The following is a 25,998-nucleotide window of genomic DNA, read 5'->3' as shown; positions in this document are numbered from 1 at the left end:
ATTGCTGCACATGTGCCCGAGATGTGTAATTCATACATATTTAGATGACATTATTCACTGGCAACAATTTCATTCAATCAAGGATAAAATTTAGATTATACAATCACAATCTAAATCATGATTTGCTATAATCATACACATGTATTAGACACACTTATTAAACAATATGCTGGGGTGTCTTGATATAAACACACAACACTTAAGACCATATACAAGATTATTTATTATAAATTCTGCATAACATTGCATCTAAGGTTAAAAATAATTAGAATGTACTCTCACATATTAAAAGCATATCATAAATGATTAAACAGATCATTATGTATTAGGGTATGAATACTTCTTAGAATTACCGAATGATAACTTACAATTAACATGACTGTTTGTTTTAATAAAGTTAAACATTTTTTTTTTTAAACTGTGAAACTGACAGAACCACATCTAATTTAGTCAATTTGGAGCCAAACTGTAATATGGCTAATGGCATATTATGGGGAATTTATTCCTGGTACAAAAACTATTTATAATAATTCAGAAAGATCCGATTCAACAACTGTAGCAGAAGTACAGCTGTGATTAGTCAGCATGTCACTCACAGACCATAGGATTTCAAACTTCATGGGAAACACTTTTTGGGGTCCGTGCCTTGTGATCATGGGAACCCATCGGAAGCTGTTTATATTAATTGTACTTGATATAATAATCATGTAAAACAAAATTTCGGTTCCATGATTTTACCGACACGGTACCGGAAATGATTGTGAAATCTGAAGGATTGCACCCAGGATCCTTATTCACTTGTGTCTTCATATCTGGTACATCAAAGACCATGATGTGGGTTTTCCTAGTTTTTTTAGGGTGGTTTTTTTGGGGGGGGGGGGGGGGGGGGGGGATGTTCTTTTTATGATCACCAACATAATCAAATAATGCAACTTACTTATCTCTTCTTTTGTTTCATTTTCTTGACTTTCCATGACCAAACCCAAAATTCAATTACTTTCCTGAGCCTCGCCCCACAAAACAATGTTAGCACTAAGATCAGCACATAACTACCTTATGCACTAAAGGTGATCGTAACACTAAGATTGTTTTGTGGAACGGGGCCCAGGCCTGGAAAATGACATTTGTAAATTACACAACTTTCCAAGATTTTCAAGACTTGTACTTATATGAACCTAGCTGTAGCACTATATGCACACGTAGGACCTCTTTCTGCTGATTCTTAAGTATAACCTATGTACAGACAGCAGACGTCAACCCTGACACCAACCTATTAGGATGTCCTGATTAGGTGGTCAATTCACATGCTTGAATCCTAACTGAATATAAAGATGAAAATAAGTTAATCATCATCATCATGTATTGCCACATTGTTTGTGGAGCGTACCACATAGATTGTAAAAGGCAATGCACACAGACACATGAACAGAACTAAAGGTTCACGCATATAAATGCTATTTTTGAGATGCTAAGTTTTGAACCGCGGCAGTAGGGTCTGATTGCATCATCTGATACTCTTGAAATCTTTGTGAAATTCTCTGAGTCATTTTCAGATATTTCTCCAAACAGTTTAAAGCACACGTATTCTGGAAGTAAAAAAAATAGGGGTATGTTATTAATAATGCATAAAAAACTAACTAAATAAAAAACAGATTCAAACAAATTATACCCTATGAATAACATAAAAAAGGCATGAAATTAAATAGATTTAAACAATTCAAAGCATAAAAGTTATGAAGACAAAACATGTCATTTTAATGATTTTTGTTGTGTCTTTAAACCATTTTATTTAGTACTAAAATTTAACAAGTACCTTAAAAGCATTACATGTTTTAAATACTACATGCAATCATCAAAGAAAGATTTTTTTTTTTAAAGAACAGTACAAACCTCAGACTCAAGAATTTTTCTGGTTGTGAAATCATGGACACAGTCTGTGAAGCACATTTCTGATACTCTATTATAGGAAGCAAGAAACTCTTGAAACTGAAAAACAATAAAAACACATTAATATATAGTCAGTCACTAAATAGAAAGAAAAAAAAAATCTTCAAAACGCCACATTTCTAAAACTTAATAAAGTTAAATGGTCCATACCATGGGTTTCAAATTCAGTATCAACAAAACTTTGAAGTTAATATCTAACAGCTACATGTATAATTTGCTATCTTTACATTTGTAATAAATAACTAACAAGAACTTAAACTTAAACAATTAAGTAAAAAATATGAAAACGGCAATGTGTTGCCATTGGGTGTAAACAGTGGTTTTCCTAGGAATCCTCAGCTAAAATAGTATGTACACAGGGAATTCTAGGCACTTGTAAATTCATTTTTGTTTGTGGAGTTCTCTAACTTATCACAAAGAATTATGGGTAGACATGGTGTTAATAACATGTACACATTTTACCTGTTAGCTGATCCTCTGTAGTTTTCCTATAGATACAAAATTTGGTTTCCTAATTGTAATAATATATGAAATTATTTGGATCAATTGTTTTTCATGAGTGTGCAGCTAATGCATAATCTTTACAATTAAAAACAAAATCATAAATACCTTTGACAGGAAGCTACCAGTATAGAACTTTGTAGGACTCCTTTAATATAATTCTAAGTGTAAACTCCAATTTCATTTGAACTTATTTCCGTGCTTATTAAGTAATTAAGGTTCAAGCACGCTGTCCTGGCCACACACCTAAGCTATCTGGGTTATCTGTCCAGGACAGTGGGTTAGTTGTTGGTGAGAGAGAAGAGGGTGTAGTGGTCTTATATCTACACACTGAGAAGTTAAAACTTGCTCTGGGTGGGAGCTGGTACCGGACTGAAAACCCTGTACCTACCAGCCTTATGTCCGATGACTTAACCACGACAACACAGTGGCCGGTTGTAAACCTCAAACTAATGGTGTGTTTACAAAGGTGAACATTTGTAAACAATTTTACTGGTTTTTATTCTATCCTATCACATTTATTGACTTTCAGTTGCTAGACCTCCTACCTAATGACATTGTCACTTGTTAAATATTGTTACTAGTATATAAATTATAATTGTGCTAGAATATTATAACCATTATAATATGTATTGTTTTCTTCTTCTTTTTTCCTTTCTTAAAGTTGATATTATTATTCATGTCTGTATAATTCATATACAAAAATAAATGACTGAACTGAATTGAATGCTGGATGAAAAATTCAGCCTAGCATGTGACTGCAAGCACTCAGCCTACTGGACTGCTCAGTGCTTGGAGTACCTGTTTAACTGTGCTTTCTGGATCAAGCTGGAAGGGCTGTGGTACGGATGTAGAAGCCATGGCTGATCTTGTCAGAATATCAACCTAAAAAACAAAATTACAATTGTAATTTGTTTATTTACATTTTTAACAGCACACTATTTTTTTAGCTATATTTCCACAAAAATGCTACTCAGGGCTCAATGCAGAATTTTTAATTCACTTGCTACTGGCTAGTAAATGACATATATTCACTAGCCAAATCTGTTTGTCCACTCGCCAAAGTTTTACCAAATATATTATTTTATAAAATAAATATATGGCAGTGCCCCCAGTATTCAACCATTTAAGAAAGAAAAGTTTTCTTTATGCGTTATATCCTGGTTAGAACATGATCTGAGTGCCACAATGAACGGTATGCAATAACTGACTATTTTCCGATTATAACCAAGGTAAAACTCAACTCAAAGTTAGGACCATTTACTTAAGTTTATTGTCTGCTATATAGCGATGTTGGAAGAAAGATTGTTTAACCTACTGTGAATGTTCAAAATATATGTAGGCTACTGTCAGCAAAGCAGATCAAAAGAAGTGAAGCATCAGAAAGTTTTAAAATGGCCTTATAAAATGTTAAGCTAAATTGTTTTTTTCATACATAATAATGTTCCACTGATAACGGATAATTAGGTCACAGTGACCTACTTTTCATAACATTCAAAACAATTTTTATTGAAATCTGTTAAAAATGACATTACCAAATTTAACTTTATTTATGAAAAATGTAATTTTGATTTGGCAAAGCAAAACATTTAACTTGGAATTGTTGTACCACTAGGGCTCATTAAGCCAACCATTCCCTAGCCTTATGCTTATCCATATATGTGCTAATAAATGACTTACACAAGTCCGCACATGTGATTTTTCTAAATATCAAAAATCAATGCCTAAACATATGCTTTTAAAACAAGCTTTTTAATTGGTCAATTTGCATTGTCGCAATAAATAAAATGTACAAATAAAATATATTACTCTTTTACATTTTATAATTATTATTCACGCATATGTATAAGTATAATATAATGTTAAAACATATTAATACGTTCCTAATAATATTACGACAATAGCACCTATCCAATCAGAATTCAGTTAACATCGCTTGGACATTGTTTACAAGATGGCCGCGGGAAAAGGCAAAATGACACTGGTTACGTCGATCGACAACAAATAAGAACAAGCCTATGGCTGGAATCACTAACATTATGATTTAAAGACATTCACTGAAAAGGGTATGCAATTATGACCTTTTTTCTAGCTGTTCCCAGATTTTTCGATTTACATCCTTTGTGATCGATATAAACCAAACTCGACTGCAATGTAAGCATTGTAACGAATGTTTCTCACTGATTAGCCCGAGTACTCTGACTGTAAGAGAGCTAGACGGACATTTGGACATAAACACGCTCTCATTACAGTCAGAGACCAACCTATGTCTTTTTTTGGCAATTCCTGACTACCAAACGGTAGGCAACGAGTCCCGCTCTAATACCACAACAATCCTATGTTTGACGTCAAATACCTTTACATCAATCATTTTCGAGTTAAGTGATACAAAAAAATCCACATATTAATCACTAATACACATACTACAGAAAGAAACCCGACAGCACCCACATTCAGCTACGCTTCGTGACACTCCGTCGCAACAATTGCAAAGCTCGGCGATCTATTTCGAGACGTAGACCACGTGATCGCGTACTGGGCGATTCCGCCTTGTGCAGCAGTTACAGGGGCCGTCTCATATCAAGCGAAGTTACAACATGGAAGAGTTGGCTAATGCCGTTTTTGGATGAATTTGGATTTCATTACGTCATTAAACCAAAACAATTACACATTATTGATTCCATTTTGAATTTGAAGGATACATTTGGGGTGTTATCGACAGGATACGGCAAAAGTATGTGCTACGTACTGCCTCCTCTTATGAGATGACCCCTGTAACTGCTGCACACGGCGGAATCGCCCAGTCTCGAAATAGATCGCCGAGCTTTGCAATTGTTGCGACGGATTGTCACGAAGCATAGCTGAATGTGGGTGCTGTCGGGTTTCTTTCTGTAGTATGTGTATTAGTGATTAATATGTGGATTTTTTTGTATCACTTAACTCGAAAATGATTGATGTAAAGGTATTTGACGTCAAACATAGGATTGTTGTGGTATTAGAGCGGGACTCATTGCCTACCGTTTGGTAGCCAGGAATTGCCAAAAAAAGACATAGGTTGGTCTCTGACTGTAATGAGAGCGTGTTTATGTCCAAATGTCCGTCTAGCTCTCTTACAGTCAGAGTACTCGGGCTACTCACTGATCTGACCGTAAACATTTCAGTTTGGCCTCCCTTTTCAGTTTTGTCAAAACGTCATCATCGTGATGACCATTTAATCACACTATCCAAATGTTTATTTGGAAACATTTGTATTTACACTTTGATGATTTTACTGTCAAAAACAATAAGTTCATTCAGGTTAATTTTGTCTTAAAGTGTGACAAACATTGTTAACAACTATGATAAATTACTCTCCTTTTTTTAATTACCATCAGATTGTACCCACACTTTGGTCAAACACAGATTGTGAAAACCCCCATTACAATGACACAGATTCCACTAGCTCGAGACTAAAAAGCTCCTTATTAATTGAATTTATAAAATATCACATAAATTGCAAAATATAAATAAATAAAAATAAGATTTTGTGATGTTCACAATATTATGAAATAGATAAATTAAACAAAGTAACTACATGGAAAAATTACTAATTTGGTGTGTTGGGGGGGGGGGGGTTGTAAGCCCTAAACTGTTTGGTGGTTTTTTTTTTGGGGGGGGGGGGGGGAGGAGTTCACATTCATAAACTAAATAAATACATACTCATTTATAATTTATTAGTGACAAAATATTCATTTGGTTTTAATGCTGTTAATTAATAAGTAACATGGATTATTTTTATAAGTTAGGTAGTTTTAGTGGAAACAATTATTTTTAAATTTTAATAGGTAACATTGTTTTTCTAAACAAACTAAAAAGTATGCCTAATGAGCCTATCTGTTGAGTCAATTGACAAATTGATTAAACATGATCTCAATATGCAAATTGTACATCAAAAAGTTAATTATTTAAATTTACTGGTTTTATGTTTCATCAACAGTTAAAATTGGACAAGTGACTTTTTCACCATGGCCAGTGAATTTACAAATCCACTGGCTCCATGGCAAGTGAATTAAAAAACTTCTAGAACCCCTGTCAGAGTACTCTGATAGTAAAACATAAAACAAAAAATCACATATTAATCACTAATACACACACTACAGGAAGAAACCCGTCAGCAAATATGTATTTAACCGGAACATTATTGAAAGGGGGTGCTGTCATGTTTCTTCCTGTAGTGTGTGTATTAGTGATTAATATTGGGGTTTTTATCAGGAAACTCGAAAATGATCGATGTAAAGGTATTTAACGTCAAACATAGGATTTTTGTTGTATTAGAGTGGGGATCTTTGACTACCGTTTGATAGGCAGCGATTGTGCATAATTTATATAGATTGGTCTCTGATGGTATGAGAGCACTGATAACTGTCCAAATGTTTGTCTAGCTCTCTTACCATCACAGTACTCTGGCTGAGATTCCATATGTCTGTCTAGCTCTCTTACCATCAGAGTACTCTGGCTGAGATTCCATATGTCTGTCTAGCTCTCTTACCATCAGAGTACTCTGGCTGAGATTCCATATGTCTGTCTAGCTCTCTTACCATCAGAGTACTCTGGCTGAGATTCCATATGTCTGTCTAGCTCTCTTACCATCAGAGTACTCTGGCTGAGATTCCATATGTCTGTCTAGCTCTCTTACCATAAGAGTACTCTGGCTGAGATTCCATATGTCTGTCTAGCTCTCTTACCATCAGAGTACTCTGGCTGAGATTCCATATGTCTGTCTAGCTCTCTTACCATCACAGTACTCTGGCTGAGATTCCATATGTCTGTCTAGCTCTCTTACCATCAGAGTACTCTGGCTGAGATTCCATATGCTAGATTATAACCATGTCAGTTACATTGTCTTCACTGAGATCTCTTAGGACAAAACACATGCAATTTTTTGCTGTCTGCCATTTTGCATTTTTATGGAATACTCTTCCAGAGGGGTAGATCGATATTATGTACTCTAATCAAGTCATGACGTGCAATTGCCAAATGTTACGTCAGATTAATTATGTCACATACTTCAGAAGCTTCCACCCCTCTTGAAAAATATTCCATAAAAATAGCAAAATGGCAGAGTGAAAAATTGCATGTGTTTTATCCCTAGGATATCTTAGTGATGTCAATATAGATAATATGCTTTTAGTCTAATATGTAGAATCTATGTCATTGTAATGGCTTTTACACAATTTATTTCTGGTCAAAAAGTGGAGAAAATCTAATGGTAATTAAAGGTAGAAGAATCAATTACAGTAGTTGTTAACAATGTGGTTAGGACTTTAGCTTAAGAGTGTGGTCTAGCCGTATGAATCTATATTTAAAAAACTGTATTTTGGACACAGGACATAACGATCCTTTGGTCATCAAATATTTCAGAATTGACCGTTTTTCTTAAAGGTACATTCCTGAGTTTGCTGCATTGTAAGATGTATCCAACTAATAAATAAATATAATTTAGGAAATAAAATTAAATTTAACATAGTACAAATATTAGAACAATCAGAAAATCGTTTAATATACGGCCCCTAATATTTTATGCAGAAAAATATATGATATATAATTACAGTTGTTAACAAGTCTGTTAGTCAATAACATCTTAAAAGTTGCAGCAAACTTAGGAATGTCCCTTTAACTTGAACTTAAGAATTTGTTACTTATGCAAAATACTCACCTACAACAGTTTTCGGCTTGCCTACATACATTCAATTTTAAATCAGAAATTTTTGCAACAAATAAATATTATCCATTAGTTGAATGGATAATATTTATTTGTTGCAAAAATTTCTGATTTAAAATTGAATGTATGTAGGCAAGCCGAAAACTGTTGTAGGTGAGTATTTTGCATAAGTAACAAATTCTTAAGATGACAATAATTCTTATCCAGTGAAAAAAAGAAGAGAAAGAAAGAAAAAGCCCATTGGGCTATTTCTCGTTCCAGCCAGTGCTCCACAAATGGTGTAACAAAGGCCACTATATGTACTATCCTGTCTGTGGGATGGTGCATATAAAAGTTCCCTTGTTGCTAATCGAAAAGATTAGCTCATGAAGTGGTGACAGCAGATTTGCTCTCTCAGCAAAAGATTTCCTTGCTTCCTTCCAGTGGAAAAAAACTGTCATTGGTAAATTACTGACCTATGGCAATTCATATCACTGCTACAACAGAATTAGGAAGGAGAATACTTGTGTAAATTTTTTGTCTCAAGTGATTGTGTTGTCTTCAAAACTAAGGGTGTTCCTATATAACTGTTGACCATGAAGATTTGTGATTTATTCATAAATGTTACAAAAATTAAATACAATTTGCGTATTTTCCACCAAAATGTTTTGACATACAGTTTACTCCATCAAAATACACAGTGTCCACAAAAAGGGTTAAATAACCAGTTCATTTGATTCAGTCCTTGTGGACTAAATGTATATTTTAACACAGCTGGCAGTACCATTTGAAAGTTCTTCCATTACATCAGTTGCAAATGTTATTACTTTTTTCTATAAACTCATTTTTACTAGGTACATGTAGCTGAAGGTGACATCATATTACATTACCATACCTGGCATGGAAACTGTCAAACGTCATTTCAAATGTGTTAAATTTTTTATAAAATCTTGTAACTTCAAATGAATTTGCATGATGATGATGTCATTTCAAGAAATGGGGATTAAACCTTGTATGAAAATTATTTTGTAGCACTTACATAAAAAATATGTTTATGTTTACTGGTGAACATCAAATAGGTACATAATGGAAATTACAATAAATCAGAACAACAAAACTATTTTAGGCAATCAAAACTGTACCTCTGCACAAGGTAGAGAGTCGATAGGGCATTTTGACAAAGTTATGATTCCCCCCAAGTTTATTGTGATGGTTTTGATGTTTGGTTTATTTTTATTTGAACAAAAAAGACACAGTTGTCATTACCAGTTTTTTATGTTAACTAATAAAATTAGTATTCATTGTTTTAAAAGTGGGATGCAAATGTCAGCAATTCCTGATTGGTTACTTGTATTTTCAGGTGTTTCTATAGTGTGGTATTATGGCAACAAAACCAGCTGGCATTGAACATGTACTGGAGAGCAGTATCCTCGAACTGCTGTCTGTTACTAGTGCAGCTGTACAGGCCCTTGACAGATCCTCACACACATCAGACAGCAGCCAGTCTACATCATCAAAGGGAAAAGATTCTTCAAAATCCTTGCTCAGGAGTAAGGACTTGACAGAGCATCTGATTACTGACAGTGGCATAGGCAGAACTGTCTCAGCAGAAGAAGAGAATAAAATATCCAACATTGATCTTATTGGTGATCCATATAACCCCGAGTCCGACCAGAGCACCACGGCCAGTGATGTCCTGATACGGTCCACTCTTGTTGACCCTCAAGAGAAAAGCAATCTGAGCTTAAATTCCAGCCACACATCCAAGTCCTCACACTCGTCGAGGAATCTTGAAAACTTTAACCATACTGGTGCTCATAAAGTTAAAATTCCAAAGAAGCACCTTCGGGAAATTTTGTCACCTGTTGACAGTACAAGTAAACCACATTTGATGCAAAATGGTGATGATTTAATTTATTTAAACCAAAGCAATTCTGCAAAACCATCTGGCTTTGAAAGAAAATCTTTATTAACTTCAACAGAACATAGCAGTCAGAAAGTAACAAAATCAGTTGCAAGATCGTCAACTTCTGAAAAGGTTCATAAAGCAGAAGTGAGAACAAAGTCCATAAAACAAAATGGTTCTACTGGATTCCATGCAGCAGCAAATCCTGATGCTTCCCAATCAAATAAGACTTCTACATCTACAACATATAGTTGCCCATTTCACGGCTCTCGGCCTAACAGTGCTAGGTCTGCAAATTCAGTAAGTACAAAATCTGACTCCAAAGTAGAGAAAAGTAATATAAGCACAAAGACAGATAGTGGTTTAAAGTCATGGGTAGACAGTTCAGGGTTGGCTAATCCTGCAAAGAAATCATCTGATGGTGAATCCTGGCCCGGTGGTGGGAAATCCACCAGTTCTAGGACAGAGGTCTCATCAGTTTATCATCCACCACAAGGCATGCCTGCTGCAGAGTGTGTTGGAGAACCATCATTTGCTTCAGCTAGGACTAAGCGTTTAGCTGAGGACGGAGTTAGAAGAGAAGCACCGATATCTATGGACAGTCGGTCAGGTGTTGATAAACATGCTGGGCTGTTGAGGATGTCAACACAGTCTGAAGCTGAAGGTAAGTGGGGACCGATAGCATGGTTAGGATGGCAAGTGTTGTGAATCAATTAAGTATACATCATTTTGAATTAGTTGAGAGTGCTTCTCCTCCCATTTGACGATACATCAGTACATTTTAAACTATGGCTATTTGGTTTGTAATGTATAGTTATTTCAACATTATTTGAGAGAGAGAGAGTGATGTCGAGAGAGAGTGAGTGTGTTTTAGAGAGAGAGAGAGATAGAGGAAACTTGCTGTACCACATGGGCTAATAATATAGCAACACAGTATCTTTTGTATGTACTTTCCTATGGACAGGACAGTACATACCACAACCTTTGATGTACCAATCATGGGATACTGGTTGAGATAGGTGAGAAAACAAGAGTCCATAGAGGACGATTGATCCTGCAATCTTTCACACCCCAGGTGAGTGCTTTACCACTAAGCTACATGGCACCACCTCATATGTAAGAATGTATAAATGAATTTGAAGTTTCCGTAACTTATAATATTGAAAAAAGGTTTAACAATGTTTTAGAAATCTATAGATCTAAAAGTTTTACTCGCCTTGGAGTAATCTATAATCTGTAACTGATGGCATCAGCTGTCCTGTCTTTGGGTGTAATGTACATAACGGATCCTTTATAATGCAAGTATTGAAAAAAGAGTAATTAAATGTGCATAGTAAAATATGTGTTGACCATTATTTAATACCTAACTGCTTATTCAACAATGTGTTGGAATGTACATAAATAAACATTCCTTTCTTTGCATGACTGCAGGAAATATAAGCAGTGCCAGCAGTTCTCAGCCAGAAATTATCACTGTTCACGAGCAGATCGTCACCGTATCAGCGCAACAGTCATTGCCATCTGATGATTCTTTGTCACAGAGTGACATCACAGAACCTGACACAAAGAAACCAATGCCAGCCCGCTTTATGGCAATGAACAAAGTGAGTATTTAATATGTTGATGTCTTATTATCAAGTTGATTGGACCTCTGGTTGATTTATGTAACCTCTAACTTGTAATTGTAAAGGAACTATCTGGAGTTTTTAATTATTAAAAAAGACAAATGATTATCTACTAACATGTCAGGGTTAGCTCTGGCAGTCACCAAATTTTCCAATTGCGAATTTTGAAAACAATTGGCGAATTTTATTTTGAGTTTGCGAAATAACTTTGCTACATTTTATTAGAAAATGGTATGTCATTTTTGAACTTTAATAGATAATTTGGCGAAAATTTGTGTTCACCCAGAGCTAGCCCTGCATATAATACCTCTGGGTTATAAAACTGATTAAAATTTCTGAAATATAATGTTGTGTTATATCGTTAAACATAGTCTGGATATCCTTTGACCCCAGTGATCTTATAGTTTTGTTTGATGGTTGAAAAGAGAAATAAATTGATAGGTACGAAATTATTGAAAGCAATACTCCATGTTGAGGTACTTCAGTGAAAGCCCTCTAAACCAGACACCCACATGAATGTCTGGTTATACGGTGTATCCGGGTTAGAGAGGTTCTATTCTGTACTGATATTTAAAAAGGGATTGTGAATAAAGTCTGGTTTTGAGGAATTCTTGTGTACAGATGGTCCGATTTTGAGGGCATTCACAGTACAAACATTAAGATAACCTGAAATGCATTGAATGTTCAGAAATTCATATTCTAAGCAAGAACATATAATGATGTAATTTTAATTTTTAAAACGGTTACACTGGCCAAAAACATGTTACAGTGGCTATAAGAAAAGTTCCTTCTAATGTAAGCCCCATCTAAATGTATTGATATAAATGTGATGAATTCAGTCCATTGTACATGATAGCAACAAGCATGCAATAAACTTTGACCAAGACACAAAATATGTAATGCCCATCAAATTAGACTAGATTCAATTATTAGTTTTTATATTGTTGTTTTTTCAACTTTCGAGCTTTGAATATATTAAGTCCATAGTGCAGAATAGCAACAAGCCTGCAGTAAACTTTGAACAAGCCCAGCAAATTAGACTGGGTACTGTTATTATTTTTTACATTGATATTATTTTTGTGGTTCTTCAGCATTTGAATGGTTTGCGACAAGGAGCTTTAACACATGGTGTGACAGTGCCAGATAAGCATTCGTCAACAGATCAAATCCACATATCTCAGTTTTCTTTAAACCAGCAACAGAAAACAGCAAAAGAAGCCCTGGCAAAAAGGTAGCGAAATTAAAATGGTTACAACACATACGTTTGCCTCCAGACTGATTCATTTCAAAAGTTTTAACGTATTTACTTCATTTTCCTTTAAATTTGTTTAATAAAATGTTAATCTAGCTGTTAGTGTGTCATTACTAGTAAATATAATTTACCCATTTCAATATCTAATTGATTTCTAGTAGTTCTGCATGTTAAAATCATGACGAGAGGTGTTATATAACTTTAAAAATATTTTATTGATGCATTATATCTGGAAGTTGTTCACTGTTTCCAAGTAGGATGATGTTTGTTGAAACCAAGCTTTGTCTTAATCTAATCGCAAAATCATATCAGTAATCTGTAATTAAGAATACGTATTATAGGATGACAGAACCACTTAAGAAAGAAATAATTATAACATTTTATGAGAAATGGAGATTGTACATACCTTGTAAATAATAGATACTAAGTTTGGTTAATAGTACAACAGAGTGAAACAAGAGTGTGATGTTGAAACAGGGAAACACCCGCTAAAAATAGACAAGTATGGTTCCATAAAAATTACTTGTGAGAGGTATGTGCATTTTTTGAATTACGAAAAATTAATTTTCTGGCATTACAAACACCAGGATAACAATAAACACTTCAGGTGTACGGAAGTGGTAATAGTAAACAATAACATATAAGTCAAAAACGGCTTTAACACTGACAAATATGCCATAATGTTTAAAAACTAGGGTCATTCACTTTAATGGTGAACTTGTTCATTAATAGGTCTACAACAACAGGTCCTGTTAAGAGATATGTTCAGCCAAAGATAGTGAGACATGCAGCAGAAGTCAAGTCGACACAGAACAGTGAACACATGTCAGAACGTACCACTGAGTGTGTCACAGCCGCGGTAGCTGCAACTGCTGCTGTTGCTGCTACACAGCCGTTCATTAAGGTAATAATGCATCTTGTTCTTCAAGATAGTTTGATTTTATATATATTTGGTTGAAGTATTACTGAGCTGCTAAATCTCGCTTTGGGTGTGAGTCGGTACCAGGATGTAAGCCCTGTACCTACCAGCATTAAGTCTGATGGCTTAACCATTACACTACCAAGGCCAGTTTTCACAAGTAGCTGAGAAGCCTGTTTTCATTTCATTTCAACTTATTTTCTTACTTATATCCATTTAAGGTTCAAGCACGCTGTCCTGGGAACACACCTCAGCTATCTGGGCTGTCTGTCCAGGACAGGGAGTTGGTGGTTAGTTGTTAGTGATTAGTGAGAGAGAAGAGGGTGTAGTGGCCTTACATCTACCCATTAAGTCATTAAATCTCGCTCTGGGTGGGAGTCGATACCGGGCTGTAAACTCTGTACCTACCAGCCATATGTCCGATGGCTTAACCACAATGCCAAGCCTGTTGAACGATTCTTGTGAATTATCTCCCTTTATATGATATAATGGTCTTTTTGTAAATAATGGACTGCTTACTTTGACAACTATTATTGCACCAAAATAACCTGAAATGAATGAATAAAAATAATAACTATTGTTATCATAAAATACTACAAAAGGATTAAATATAGTAATATCTTTAAACACTTAATTGTTTTCATGGTGAGGTCTGGGGAAGAATGTTATATTAATATTTTTTCTTTGTTATTTTCAATGTGTATTAGATTGTATATTGTTTGTTTGACAGGCTCAGTTTGAGTTGGAAAGTCGTATGACTAAACTGTTTGATCAGATTGACGATCTGCAGCGTGGTCTCACAACTAAACAGCCGAGTGTTGTGGAGAAATCCGACAGAGTCGTAGAGCTGGAGCGTCAGGTGACAGACCTAACAGAGAAGAGAATCGAACACCTCGAGAAACTACAACAGCAGCAGCTAGAGATGCAGGTTTGTTGTCTTTCAACTAGCAATCATGACTATGCAAGATTATTATCTTTAAGATAGTGACTTGATTAATGCAGATTTCGTATCTTTAAGATGGTGATCAAGTAAATCAGGGGCCGTGGAATGAGGGACTGTGGGGGGTGATTTCCCCCACCCCCACTTTTGACTGTTATTGTGCTCAGATTTGTGTCAAATTTGAACCTATGAAATTCAACATTTGTCATGGGAACAAACTCCTGAACCTTCTGTAACAGGTTCTGGGTCACAAATTTACACCCAACTGGCCATCTCACTGCCAGTATTCCCCCCACTTCTAATACACTCTGTGGACCTTGTAAATGCATCTGTAAGATAGTGATCGTGTTAATGTAAGTTTGTTACTTTTTAACTACTGATGTTCGTATTAAAGTGGCTGTAACGAAGTTGTTGTTGAATTGAACACCTTGAGAAACTTGAACAGCAGCTTTAGTTACAGATGCTACCTTTTAACTAATGACTGGGTTACATGGCACAATTATTCATGTGAAACTATCGTTCTGTTCGCTTGTCGGTTACGTAAAATTAAATGCACGTGAACCGCCACTTGGTTATGTGTGGACCGTTATGTTTGAAAATTAAAATGTGCACACAGGGTCACTGGAACTGTAGGATGGCAGTGTGTTACATACCATAACTAGGTCACCATGACCTACTATTGACAGAAGTATCATGTACCTCTCCAGTTCTCTTGTTAAAATTGTTCCAGAAGTTATGATGATCATGACCATTGCCAACGGGGAACCTTTTTTGTTTTTAGACCAAGCTCCTTACAATGTCAAACAACATGACAACAGAGCAGTCTCCTAAGCAGCGTCGATCGACTTCACCAGTTAGGAGTGTGTCTTTGGGAAACATACCCAAGAAAGCCTTCAGCAAGACTAAGCTCAGCGTGCCGTCACCATCCTGGTGTAAAGACATGGATTACAACAGACAGGTTTTGAAATACCGGTCAGAGGCTGACGAGTTGAGAGCCCACGAAACACCCGCACCAAGATCCCGCCCACCAAAACCGGCCATTTACGAGTCTCAGCCACAGAAAAGTAAGTCGGTTTTTAACACCGGCCTCTGGGGCACAGTCTTTAAGCCATCAGACTACAGACTGGTAGGTGCAGAGTTCACAGCTCGGTACTGGCTCCAACCCAGAGCTAGTTCTTAAGGGCTCAATGGGTTGGTGTGATGCCACTACACCCTCTTCTCTCTCACTAACCACTAACCAACTGACAACTAACCCACTGTCCTGGACAGACAGCCCAGATAGCTGAGGTGTGTGCCCAGGACAGTGTTCTTGCACCTTAATTAGATATAAGCACGAAAAAAAGTTGAAATGAAATGAAATGCTTTTTTTACAGAGACAACCAAGATACCCAATGTGTGTGCTCATGATTGAACGTTTAATTGAATATAAACATGAAAGTAAAATACAGTTAAAGATGCAAGCTCAGGCTTTATCACTCAACTACATCCCCCTGCATCCATCTATGATTATATTTAGAGTATTATAATGTTTTCCTTTGTGGAAACATATTGTGAAATTAATTTATTGTTGATTATTTATTTAAAATATCAGCAGAATATATTTTCATATTATAATACAGAAAATGTTTTGTTTTTATTCCTTTTAGCCAAGTAATTTTAATACAGGACTTTAAATAATTTTTACAAAATTGAAATAGCCTTTATTAAAAATAAAACCATACACAATATATCATCTGATATTTGACTACAACTTGACAAATGATAACATGGGGAGAGGCAGGAAGCACCCTAATTATTACTTGATGCCCGACAGGTCTGCTGTAATTTTTGTGTTTATGCGTACACGATCTAAGTAAAAGATTACTTTGTGAGTTGTTACACCCATGTGATCAATTTTGGAACAGCTCTGAAGTGTTTAAATATCTAATTGGCAAGCCACCCTTAAAGGGTAACTTTACAATAAAGGAAAGTTAAGACGAGAAATTCTGAAACAGTCTTTAGATTCTTCTTCCCAGTCTCAGGTTTTGTCACTTCACATGCTAAGATTTCTGGCAATAACAAATGGAATTTTTCCACAATTTTATGCTCATGAAGTTTTTTGTCAATACCAGTTTGGCTTGATGCAACAAGAAAAAAAAGAAAAAAAACCCCAAAAAGCAATCTGTTTTGGAAGTAGCAAAAATTTACAATTTGTAAAATAATTGGTCAAGATCTATAAAACAAAGAGTACCAGTGAGGTACATGATACGCACAGCAGGAGTTTGATGGAAAACCATATCTATATTAATGAATATGTTATAGGTATGATTCAAGTCTAATGATGTGAAATTTTTACATTGGGATGGATTAACTGTTTTGGACCAATCACCATCCCAAGTTGTTCCTACATGTGGTTTGATGGTCCTGTTGCCTCTGTATTCAAGATATGATCTGGACAAAGAAAGTTAATAGATAGATGGATGCTATACTATGCTCATCCAGTGCTAGCTCTACCACATACAAATTTGTCATTTGCCAATTTTATAAACTATTTGGCACTTTGTCAAAATAATTTCATGTTATGATTGATATTTTGTTTGCAAAACGCCCAAACATTCTGCAATTTTTAAAGTTTTACAGATAATTTGCCAAAAATGTTCTGCTCACAAGATATTCCCGTAGAATAAAGAATGTTGACTATTCTACAGAGTTTGTAATAATAGTTTCTCAGGGTTTTTTATCTTTCTAAAAAACAGAATAGTAAGAGGATACCTGTATACATTGTCTTTTAATACATATTGTCACATACGAAGGTATAATGCTATCTATGCTGGATATCTATAGATTTTAATTTAAAAATTTTAGATCGAGGACTTCTCGAAGAGATTCTGGCCACTCAAGATTCTCCTGCCAACTACTCCCATGATGCATCTGTCAGAGCTCACTCCCCACCTGTTAGATTGAGGGAGGAGACTGAACTGAGGTGAGTTATTTGTTTGACCCATTACTGTATTTCCTGGTGAATAACCTGGTGAATAACCTGGTGAATAACCTAAACCCAGGGACATCGTAAGCCAGCATTGGGCTTCGTGACAAATACTCAAAACAACAACCTATCCCATATTTTTGCTACAAAGAAAGAAGATCTTTACATAGGATTGAATAAATTTATAACAATATGTCAACCGTAGCTAATCTTACTTCTGAATTAACAAGCCATGAGCCATTGATTTTAAATATAGTTCACAACTTGATCATTACATAACCTGCACCTTTGAATAACCCATAGCTGAATTGGAGACTGTTTATTAGGCAAATAAAACAACAACACCCAGTCGGTCTCTTATTCATAATCTAGCAGTGGCGTAGTGTGGGTTGCCAGGGTCCGGGGCAAGGCAAGTATTGCACCCCCTAACCAGTGGACTGTTAGCACTCCCCGAGTCCCTTCCACCAATCCAGAAGTTTGTGCCCAGTGTAACCGCCCCGGTGGCCCCGCCCACGCTATGCCACTGTAATCTAGCAAGTTACCATAAGAAATAAGAATGCATGTTGAAATCTGTTTGTTGTTCTGTGATGATTACAATTGGAAAATAATATTAAAGATGTTAGGTCAACATTCATTAAATATTTAATCCCACTGAAGCCAATATGGTATCTTATTATATACATAGCAATGAAATATATTGATCTACAGAAACCGAAAAAGTGATATTCGGTGAAAAGTCATATTTTCACGGTATTTTAGCTACAGTGAAAATATAGAAATCATATTTATATTTTTGTGATATTTATAAACCAGTTATCTCACTTGTAAATTATTACGAGTTTAAGTTTGATGATTACCAATACATCTGGTCGTATTAGAAAAATAAAAAAATGTAATTTAGACAATTGTACCTACTAGTATATAAAATAGATATGAAGTACAATTACAATAAGATATCTGAAACTGATTGAATACGAAGCTAAATAACGAGAACTCAGTGTCGTGTCATTCAGTATAAGTTATTAAACTTGCCGTTTCATTCGTTTTGTATCTCGATTTTTTGGGAGGATCATTTTGTCAGGTATGTTTGCACGGCAGTATTATTAAGTAATTAATAATTAAATAAAGATACTTTTATTCATATTTCTTTTAAAAATACCATTGTCAAGTAAATTTTCAACAAAAGTTCAACCGGAAGAAATATATCATGGCATTACGTGTTTTCAATAGTACCAGCGAAAGACATTAGCAAACAAAGCTAATTATATTGTCAAAAACTAGGAAAAATGTATATAATAAATACAACAGGTCATCTATACATGATATATAGAAACTATTTTGATGGGTTTTTCAGAGTACGATTTTTATGTCAACAAGTGATGTGTGAAAAACATATTTTCACTCATTGCTTCCAAATATGATTTTCACACATCACTTGTTGACATAAAAATCGTATTCTGAAAAACCCATTAAAATAGTTTCTATATATCATGTACAGATGACCTGTTGTCATGACCGAGTTGTGCCAGTAGTGTAAAGATAGGTCAACAGACTTTCATTTGTAAAACACCAAGGGATGTAATCATGTTCCTAAACTGGTGAAGATGGGGAAAATTGCATTCCTTAAATTGATCCCCTTTGGGCTATTTCTCGTTCCAACCAGTGCACCATGACTGGTATATCAAAGAGCTTGCTATATGCTATCGTGTCTGTAGAGCGGTGCATATGAAAGATCCATTGCTACTAATAGAAAGTAGCGGGTTTCCTATCTAAGACTGTCAAAATTACCAAATGTTTGACATCCAATAACTGATGATTAATAACTCAATGTGCTCTAGTGGTGTCATTAAACACATTTTTTAAAACTTTAACTGAACATGGGGAAAATGAAGTCACACACACACATACTCCCCCCCCCCCCCCCCCCCCCCCCCCCCGTGTGAATGCTTGATCACTGAGCCTAACAATGCGCTCACTCTGGGTTCGAGATAGAATCTTACTGAAATGTAAAATACCCTGCTGCCCAAGGTACCTGTCAGACTGAGTCCAGTGACATGGTATTCAGTAATAATCGCTTTCTGTCAGGTTGCTGATACACAACATATGAAATTGTAATAAAGGATAAACTTCAGGCAATGTAAAAAATCAGTGATAGCTGTTGTATAATGCCATTAGAATTCTTCAGTGATTAATGTATGTTAATCCCAGTGTGTTAAAACATGTGGGTTAATATAAAGAATAAAGAAACGAAAAAATCCATGAACATGTTACAAGTAGTAAGATAGTTTAATCATTTTATTGAATGTATTATGTATACTGTATCTACGGAAATCTTTTTTATATCATGATTTACTGATATTTCATTTGGACAGTAGTGACGGATTTCAGTTGGAGTTTATACAACAAATTCCTTTTTCCATAATTTGATCTGTTTGATTTAATTTTAATTTGATTTAAGACCACATAATATTTATCAAAAATGAATTTCAATTTTAAAAAAATGAAACTGAAAGTAATCTAAAATGAAAATAAAAATTGGTATTGATATTCATATATAATGTTAAAAACATCTTACATAATGGGGTGGAATTTAGCTTAGTTGGCTGAGTTCTCGGTCTACTTTAGTGGATCCATTCAATTGATTGGGTTTGTTTTTGTTCCAACCAGTGCACCACAACTGGTCAAAGACCGTGGTATGGTATGTGCTTTCCTGTCTGTGAGAAAGTGCATATAATAGATCCCTTGCTGCATTAGGAAAATCTAGCAGGTTTTTTCTGATGACTGTGTGTCAGACTTACCAAATGTTTGACATCCAACAGCCGATGTGCTCTAGTGGTGTCATTAAACAAAACAAATTTTAACAAACTTTTCTCACATGGTGAAAAAAAGTGAATATGTATGCTGCAATTATATTAAAGAATACTTCAAATGGAATATTTAGCAAGTAGTGCATCATTGAGAGTCGCGTCGCATGAGTTATTTGAAGTTTCATTCACAAATGAATACATTGGGGTTGGGATGAAAGAGCAGTTTGCCATAGGGAATGTCAGTCACAACAAGCATGTAGCAGTGCAGATAGCCTTGGGCTGTAAGCCATTATTCATATCATTGTACAGTAAATCTCTTCAAATTAGGACAAGTACATTCATTCACTGCATGGAAATAAAATTAATAATTATGTACAGTGTAGTTGTATGTATGTGTTTACGTATGTATGCAGTGTGTATGTTTTTTTAGTCTTTGAGTCTGTGCATGTGTGTGGATGGATGAATGCATTATTCATTTCATTGTACAGTAAATCTCTTAAGACTTCAAGTACGTTCAGGCACTTGATGGAAATAAGATTAATAACTATGTAGCCAACAGTCTGTATGCGGTGTGTATGCTTTTCAGTCTGTGGGTCTGTGCATATGTGGTATGGAACATTTTATTCAGTATCACGTCAGAAACCCAGTTATTTTCTAACAAAATTTCATTTATTTCATGTAATTATTTCGCCAAATGAAAATAAAATTCGCCAATTGTTTTTGTAATTCGCAAGTGGCAAATTTGGCGAGTGCCAGAGCTAGCCCTGTTGTCTGTGGGATGCCACATATAAAGATCCTAGCTGCTAACCAAACAAAAGTAGTGGCATGGCAGCATCAGGTTTCCTTTCTTATTATTTGTGTAGTCCTTTACCACATGTCTAACATCATATAATCGTAATTAAAATATGCTGTCTGTGTGTGTAGTTAAATAAAACATTCCTTCCTTTCTTCTTTGTTTGTCGAAAGGAAGGGAAAGTAAGGAAAGGACTATTTGTTGACTGGGTAATGCCATCTGAGCACATTTTTTCTCTACAGCAATTCGGCGTCTAACATACAATTATTTCAATATTTGGTCTACAGGGAAAGAAAGAAAACCTGCATGTGTCATAAAGGCTACTCTTACCGATAAGCAGCAAGAGCTCTTTTATATGCACTTTTCCCATAGAATAATACATACCACAGCCTTTGACCACAAGCTTCAGAGATCACTACACAATTTTAAAACATTAAACAGTATTTGCTAATCAATTTCAATTGAGTAAAAATATCACTAATTAGAATTTTGAATACAAAATGTTCCCAGATGGATGGATGGATGCATAGATGGATGTGTGTGGATGAATGTGCATGTAGGTGTGTGGATGGATGAATGGACGGATGGACAGGGGAAATGTAAGTGGATGGCATGGACATATTAGTGGCGGGATGTAGCCCAGTGGTAAAGCACTCATCAGATGTGTGGTCGGTCTGGGATTGAGCCCCGTCGGAGAGCCTATTGGGTTATTTCTCATTCCAGCCAGTGCTCCACAACTTGTGTAACAAAAGCTGTGGTATGTGCTATCCTGTTTGTGGGATGGTGCATGTAAAAGATCCCTTGTTGCTAATCGAAATGAGTAGCCCATTAAGTGGTGACAGTGGGTTTCCTCTCTCAATATATGTGTGGTCCTTAACTATATGTCTGATGCCATATAACCATAAATAAAATGTGTTGAGTGCGTCGTTAAATAAAACATTTCCTTCTTCTTCTCTCTCTCTCTCTCTCTCTCTCTCTCTCTCTCTCTCTCTCTTCTCATAAGTGCTGCAGCATTGGTAACATTGTGCAGTGAGAAGTTGCTCATGCACTGCAATCATGAGGTTAGTGAAGCGTTATTTGCTGTCTTGTATTTAGAGACACATTTGTCAGTCAGACATGTACTTAACGAAAAGGCTTGCAATCCCATAACAACACACATTTATTTCACATACTAAACTTTTGAGGTAGTTATTGGACTCCAAAATAAATTATTCCATGACTTTATTGCTGAATTGGATAAAAAAAAAAAAAAATCTTTCAATTTAGTATTTGGAAAGTTTTAAACATTCAGATTATAATATATTACATATTAAAATTTCTTTATTAATGCAATAACTACATACATGTACTTGCTGTAATGTATATTATAGTAGAGAGGTTAAGAACTAACCATCTACCACAACTGGACAAAAGCCGTGGTATGTGCTTTCCTGTCTGTGGGAAAGTGCATATAAAAGATCCCTTGCTGCATTAAGAAAAATGTAGCGGGTTGACTCGGATGACTACAAGTCATAATTACCACATGTTTGACATCCAATAGTCGATGATTAATTAATCAATGTGCTCTAGTGGTGTCGTTAAACAAAAACAAACAATAGCTAACCATCTATTTATCAAACATTTGAGTCATTCAAGGGATAAGTCTGGAATATACTTTGAAAACAAATGAAAAACATATTTTAAGATCATATCCAGTTTATACAGTGTATAAATATAAACCAAATTTTTTATTTATTGTTCCATATTTACAAAAAACCACAAATAAACGTCACTGTATACAAGAAAGTCACATGACATGCTGTCAAAATTGAAGGTTGTCAAACATGGATTTTACACATTAGAACATTCGTTTAATAGTGTGTGAATCCACCCCTGGCGCGAATACACTCGACACATCGTTGCCTCATGCTGTTGATCAGACGTCTGAAGAACTCTTGGGGAATGGCCTGCCACTCTGCCATAAGAAGTTGACCAGATCATGAAGGTTGGCCGGAGGGGCATGGTTATCCCGAACTCTCCTGCCTAATTCGTCCCAGGCGTGCTCTATTGGGGCCAAGTCAGGCGAATATGCTGGCCAATCCATCCTGGCGATACCTTGTTGTCTGAGAAAGTCCGTTACCACCCTGGCGCGGTGGGGTCTGGCACTGTCATCCTGTAGAACTGCCCTGCCGCCAATCTGCTGAAGGCCTGGGAGAACCAACGGCCGGATAATATCATTCAGATAGCGGATTCCATTCAGATTGCCATCCACCACATAGAGGGGGGTCCTGTGGTGGATAGAGATGCCGCCCCACACCATGACGCTGCCACCACCGAACCGGTGACGTTGTCTCTAACGTTAACGTCAGCGAAGCGCTCCCCAGGACGTCTGTAGACACGAACCCGACCGTCGTTGAACTGGAGACTAAACCTGGACTCATCAGTGAACATCACTCGACCTCACTGAACACGTTGCCACCGCAGATGAAGCGTGCACCAGTGACGTCTGGCCGTTCTGTGACGTGGTAGGAGTGGTGGTCGAACAGCCTGGCGACGGCAGCGTAGATTATTGGCTCTCAGACGATTGCGTATGGTTTGATCAGACACTCGAGTTCCAGTCGCAGTCCTCAGATTGTCACGTAATCGGCGTGCAGTGGTTGTGCGTTGACGTATAGCCATATTGGTGATGTAGCGGTCCTCTCTATTTGTAGTGCTTCGGGGTATTCCCGAACGTGGACGATTTCGAACAGAATTCGTTGCTTGGTACCGTTGCCACAGTCGGCCACCGACACTCTGACTGACACCAAGTCTCAGAGCAACATTTCTTTGCGTATTGCCATCCTGAAGCCAATCAATAGCCCTTCCTCGATCTACGATAGTCAGTTGAAGTCGTACCATTGTCGAATTTGGAGTGTGCACCGTACACGAACGCAAGCTCCAATTATACGGAAATTCAGCATTGGGAACATGGAATACACGTGCAAAGCGTGCAAATGAAGCGCTTTGTGAAAAAGCAAGTTATGGGCACTTAGCAGACCTTTCGCTTTCGCCCTAATTTACGTGCAAATGTAAGCATGTTTTTCGCCATTAGAACTAGTCGACAGTGTCAATGACAGTGGATTTTAATTCATTTATGGGTTGCTTAGACCCACTTTCGTCAAAATGGAACAATACCATGCGTGACATTATGGTCTAGCTAATATAATTGACATTCAGAAAATAATGTCGAAAATATCGTCTGACCCTTAAATTCTTTTGAGTAGTATATTTTAAAGTTTGTAACACTGTTGTAGTCTGGATGCAAATAGCACACATATTATATCCTTACGGTTGACTAGTGGGCAATTAACTGGTAGCGAGTCACTACCTGTAGAACAGATTAGATTGCAGGATTACCCATCCAGGACCCCTGATTGCACTGTACACAATGGTGTGTTACAGATTGGTGCATGACTAAAAATATAAACTGATCCGACAGTTTGCAGTTGCGACACATAAACATGCTTGTCATTCTAGACAATGTGTTCAGCATGACGTAGTATTGGCTGATTCAAGTGATCAGCTCGTGGCATATTGTTGGAAGACTCAAACGGTCACTTCGTGGAACATTTAATTTCTCTGGTTGACTGATTTTAACACAATAGATAGATAGGTTTTGGAAATTAATCTAGGCAGCTAAGCACAGTTAGTATACAATTGAAAAAATGGAGAATGTAAATGTAGAGATGTCTGTTAAAGTGTTTACAAACTTAAAAGTTTAAACAAGTTTAAGGTGAAAATTTGGTGTCGAAACAGGAAACTACACTGTACAGCATCTGAATTCAATAAAATGCACCATGACTGATCAAATTTTTATAATTGCTGAACATACATGTACTTCTTCCGTGTACTGTAGGGTCAAGATTTTATTGTGACTCCCTCCAGTTCATAACTTTTCCACTTAAATATGTCTCTAGCACTCATGTTATCTCTGATTTACTACGGCCACAACTGGTATATCAAAGGCTGTGGTATGTGCTATCCTATTTATGGGATGGTGCATATAAAATATTCCTTGCTACAAATGAAAATTTGTTGTGTTTTCCTCTCTGAGAGTAAGACTATCATAGATGTCAAAATTACCAAAGGTTTGACAACCAATAGCTGATGATTAATAATAAATCAATTTAGTGGTGTCATTAAACAAAACAAACTAACTTTATACAGCATTTGAAGAAAATACAGCAAGACAAATTTCAGTGATTGCTGAACAAACTTCTCCCATGGAGGAGGGAAATGGCCAAGACATGATAGTGACTCTGTGGCTGTTCCACTTCCCACTGTTTCCACCACTCCTTGTATCTCTGTCTTACACAGGTCACTGCTTAGCTTTAGGGCTCCTTCAGAACTGATCACATGGGAAGCACAGCGTCATAATTATTTTGTTATGCCTAGTGGGTCTGCTGCAATTGTTTTTTCATGCACACTTGGTTTAAATAGATTTTTATTGTACGAGGTGGATTACACAATACGTTGCCAACCACAATTCCCCCTCGACCCCTCCCCACTTTTGATAAATTCTAGAATAATCCTTAGGTGATCGTGTGTGGTTAATAACAAAGGATGTGTAGCAGAACCACCAGAGTCAGTTGAAGATGCAGGCAGAGGTTTAGGAAAGCATGCCTCATTTTACCACTATTTTAGA

The 25,998-nt window shown here is 36.2% G+C and overlaps 2 protein-coding genes across 5 annotated transcripts in view; one reads left to right on the top strand and one right to left on the bottom strand.

Moving 5' to 3' along the window:
- Positions 1-204: 204 nt before the first annotated feature.
- On the bottom strand, positions 205-4,183 carry LOC121371963 (mitochondrial import inner membrane translocase subunit Tim9-like). Of its 3 annotated transcripts, none has more exons than XM_041498190.1 (4): positions 4,129-4,183; positions 3,250-3,333; positions 1,891-1,986; positions 205-1,586 (listed from the first exon to the last, which is right to left on the bottom strand). In XM_041498190.1, the coding sequence occupies exons 2-4, from the start codon at positions 3,307-3,309 to the stop codon at positions 1,455-1,457; spliced, it is 288 nt and encodes a 95-aa protein (XP_041354124.1). In that variant the 5' UTR covers positions 3,310-3,333; positions 4,129-4,183; the 3' UTR covers positions 205-1,454. The 3 variants fall into 3 exon arrangements, with proteins under 3 accessions (XP_041354124.1, XP_041354125.1, XP_041354126.1); XM_041498191.1 differs by lacking the exon at positions 4,129-4,183 and adding an exon at positions 3,984-4,103; XM_041498192.1 differs by lacking the exon at positions 4,129-4,183 and adding an exon at positions 3,767-3,926.
- Positions 4,184-4,410: 227 nt separating this feature from the next.
- Positions 4,411-25,998, top strand: part of LOC121372745 (protein TALPID3-like) — a 115,000-nt gene continuing 93,412 nt past the window's right edge. For both annotated transcript variants that reach the window (XM_041499231.1, XM_041499232.1), the window contains exons 1-8: positions 4,411-4,514; positions 9,489-10,698; positions 11,466-11,638; positions 12,751-12,890; positions 13,644-13,815; positions 14,561-14,758; positions 15,552-15,834; positions 17,615-17,732. In XM_041499231.1, coding sequence (XP_041355165.1) covers positions 9,510-10,698; positions 11,466-11,638; positions 12,751-12,890; positions 13,644-13,815; positions 14,561-14,758; positions 15,552-15,834; positions 17,615-17,732 — 2,273 coding nt within the window. In that variant the 5' untranslated portion in view covers positions 4,411-4,514; positions 9,489-9,509. The remainder of the gene's footprint in view (positions 4,515-9,488; positions 10,699-11,465; positions 11,639-12,750; positions 12,891-13,643; positions 13,816-14,560; positions 14,759-15,551; positions 15,835-17,614; positions 17,733-25,998) is intronic.

Source organism: Gigantopelta aegis, chromosome 4 (assembly GCF_016097555.1).
Source record: "Gigantopelta aegis isolate Gae_Host chromosome 4, Gae_host_genome, whole genome shotgun sequence".
Lineage (NCBI taxonomy): Eukaryota > Metazoa > Mollusca > Gastropoda > Neomphalida > Peltospiridae > Gigantopelta > Gigantopelta aegis.
Note: the sequence above shows the minus strand (reverse complement) of the source record. Positions and strands in the feature narration are given on the sequence as shown.